Below are 3,346 nucleotides of genomic sequence, written 5' to 3' on the forward strand. Positions count from 1 at the left end.
ACTGTGGGGCGGGGTCGCGTGAAGTATTTTTGTCGCTTACTTATTACGTCACGTGAACGCGGTTAGGCAGGTGGAGCGCAAAAAAGTCACAAAAATATCAGCGTGGAGTTAGAAAAAGTCACAAAAATATCAGCGTGCTCTCAGTAATTCTTATCTGAAATTTAAGCTAAGATGGATCACACATTTAATGATAAACAGAAAAAGTATACAATTTAAATGCAGGTGGATAACCTGTACCCTGGTAACCCCCTCAACATTACTGTTTAAGTAGAAAGGTTCACTTATTATTTCTTAAACCTACCCTAAAATAAATATTCATGTAAAACTTATAATTAGTATACAATATAAACAGATGGTCACTAACCATTAAAACATGTATAAACCAAAGGTCAGAGTTTAGAGTAGGGACAAGTGTATAATAAACTCTCTCATTTTATATACACAATTTTTATGCAACCTATAATGAAGTTAATTTATTTAACCAAAAGTAACTCACCACTAAAAGTTCATTTATTTAACCAAAAGTAACTCACCACTAATAACTTTCCCTAAAAATAATAATTTTTCACATCAAAAAGTTTCGAGACTAGTTTTGTAACACGCCAACAGGTTGCAGCACATGGCTGCATGCACAGTCACAAGGAGCCCTGACCTACATAAGTCAGTGTGCCAAAAGACATCCTGTGTACCTCCGGAGCTGTGCAGCTGGTGCTATTCTGACCATTTTTAAAGAAAAGTAAACATGAAATTCTGCGCAAAACTGGGCAAGTGTGCCACAGAGATGTTTCACATGATTCAGCTTGTTTACGGCAACGCTTCAATGAGTCACTCATGCTTGTTTTGAGTGACACTTGTGCTTCATGATCATAAGAACATGACTGGAAGAAGACCAGAGATTAGAAAGACCTTCATGAGCTCAACCCCCAAAAATGTCAAAACCATTCAGCAACTTTTAGGAGAACAATTCACAACATCGCTGTCATGGTCATGTGTGATTTAAACATGTGATTTGTTTATCCAAGTTTGCCCAAGTTTGCCCCCAAGCTGCTGACCCAGGCGCAAAAGGAACATTGTGTCGAATTTTGCCTAGAACTCCATCAACGTGCTGTGGTTGACCCATCCTTCATGTTGAGGATCATTACCGGTGAAGAAACGTATGTGTATGGGTATGACTCTGAGAAGATGTAACAGTCTTCACAGTGGAAGAGCTCTTGTCATTATATATTAGTGAAGCCAAGTGTTGCTTTTCATAGTATTAACTGCACAATTATTGCTTTTATTTTGTACTATTAATTGTTTATAAATATTACTATAACTGTAAATAGCATTCTAACATTTACCACTGTAATAGTATGCATGGTACAAAATGCTTTTCTTCCTCATTTGCCCTACTAAATTTTTTGCACATCAATATGCTTTATTCATTTTACAATGGCGTAATGCTGTAGGTGTCATATTTATGCTGCTTTTATGCCTTTCTATGTAACTTGTACATTAGGGAAAAACAAACTCCCGGATTAATCATGTCGCCCAGTCCTTCTGCGACGCCAAAGAATTGGACGTGGAAACCTATTGTTCCTAGACATTACGGTAAAAAAAAAAAAAAGAAAAAAGGCGAGCACACGTGCACTGCTAACTTGAGCGCGCGACACCCGGTGTCATAGCAACCACGCCAAATACTGTGGACGAGGAGGCCTGAGTTCGCGATGATGTCAACACCGCGGGAACAAGAAGCAGCGAAATACCTCGAAAACCACAAAATCTTAGAGCTAATGAACAACTTAACGAACATGCTCTTTTATTACAGACCAGGTGATACACTTTTCGACCTTTTTACGTGTCGCATTTGGAAGAAGCTAGATTAAGCTTGTCTTAGCTGTATATTTACTTTAATCTATTTGTACTTATTAATTTGTTGACTTAAAAAGCCCAGTGTCTAAAAAGCACTGTTGTAGTCTTGGGAAATGTTAATTACAGACTATCCTATCAGGATACCCGAATAGAGATTTTTGTTCTTCAAATTTTCTTTTCATTTTTTTGAAGCTGCTTTGAGACAATGACCATTGTTAAAATACTATATAAATAAAATGTAATTAAATTGAATGTCTTGAATGTTGGATATCTATATGACTCATTTTCAATATAACCATTATCCCATGTGTGTGTTTGTTTTAGAGCATCCACAGGAATTTCTGATTTCCCAACTTGAGCAAATGCAAGCATCCAAACTTCAGGCAGTGGGTAGTCCATGTTTGTTTGATGATTCCAACCTGGATGCAGTGTGTAGTATCCTAGATCCTACAAATCAAGGGTTCATCTCTTACAATCAATATAGAGAGGGTAAGAAGATGTACATCATTATTAGATTTACTAAAAATTGACATAGTTTTATTGATAGGTATTAAGTCCAGTTTTGACTAAAATACTTATTTGGTTTTGTATTAAATAAATAAAAAGGGCTTGTGTGGATGGAGTTTGCATGTTTTCTCTGTGTTGTGGGTTTCTTCCAACAGTCCTAAAACATGTAGATTTTGGCTAACTGGCATTCCCAAATTTCCCGTAGTGTGTGAATGAGCATGTAAAAGTGTTTGTGTGTGTATATGCGATGGACTTGTACCCCGCCTCATGCCCTAAGTTTCCTTGGACAAGCTCTAGCTCCCCCTTTATCCTGTATACAGGATAAAGCGGTATAGATGAGGAGTGAGTGAGTGAGTAAATACATAAAAAAGCAAACAAACATAGGTTTAAACATAGCTTATATAAACTTGTTGAATCAAGTGAAATGTGCATCTTTGTAGCAATGAAGACACTTGGTATCCAGGATTTCAACGAGTGTCCACGGGGTCTTGAAAATGACAGGATATCACATGATATATTCAAGCGAGAAGCGTAAGTGTTTGCAGTATTCACTCTTTAGGGCTATATTACAAATGGAAACTGTGAAATTTATGATCTTTGAAGATATTCAGGATTATTAAATATTGGATTGTATTATTTTACCATCATGCATGATTTAATGAATCAAAATTGTCATAATTTTCATAAATAACAAATCGAATTCCAAAAAACAGCAACATAATCAATTTTTTTTTGGGGGGGGGGGGGGTGGTAAATGAGAGAGATTAAATAAAATTAAATAATAGTGTGTATGTAGTGGAGCACTGGGAGTGTTGTTAAACTGGTTTTCGGTAGTATGATTAAGTATAATATCATGGTATAACATCAGGTTTTTCTTCTGATCTTTGAATAAGCATTAAGAGAGCCTTTAATTGTTTTGTTTCTTTTTTAGGAAGGAGTGCCTTTTAAGAAATGCAGGAACATTCCAGATGTGATTATGTAACCAAAT

At 36.2% G+C, this 3,346-nt stretch overlaps 1 protein-coding gene across 1 annotated transcript; it reads left to right on the forward strand.

The window, feature by feature from the left end:
* The first annotated feature begins 1,706 nt into the window (after nt 1-1,706).
* On the forward strand, nt 1,707-3,346 carry si:dkey-42p14.3 (EF-hand calcium-binding domain-containing protein 10). The gene is made up of 4 exons (XM_053491076.1): nt 1,707-1,812; nt 2,176-2,340; nt 2,799-2,889; nt 3,290-3,346. The coding sequence occupies exons 1-4, from the start codon at nt 1,707-1,709 to the stop codon at nt 3,330-3,332; spliced, it is 405 nt and encodes a 134-aa protein (XP_053347051.1). The 3' UTR covers nt 3,333-3,346.

This window comes from Clarias gariepinus, chromosome 2 (assembly GCF_024256425.1).
Source record: "Clarias gariepinus isolate MV-2021 ecotype Netherlands chromosome 2, CGAR_prim_01v2, whole genome shotgun sequence".
NCBI classification, from domain to species: Eukaryota; Metazoa; Chordata; class Actinopteri; order Siluriformes; family Clariidae; genus Clarias; species Clarias gariepinus.

Coding starts and splice junctions, on each gene's coding strand:
- si:dkey-42p14.3 (XM_053491076.1), top strand. CDS start 1,707: ATGATGTCAACACCGCGGGAACAAGAAGCAGCGAAATACCTCGAAAAC. Junction 2,341..2,798: donor TTACAATCAATATAGAGAGG/GTAAGAAGATGT, acceptor GCATCTTTGTAG/CAATGAAGACACTTGGTATC. Junction 2,890..3,289: donor GATATATTCAAGCGAGAAGC/GTAAGTGTTTGC, acceptor TTTCTTTTTTAG/GAAGGAGTGCCTTTTAAGAA.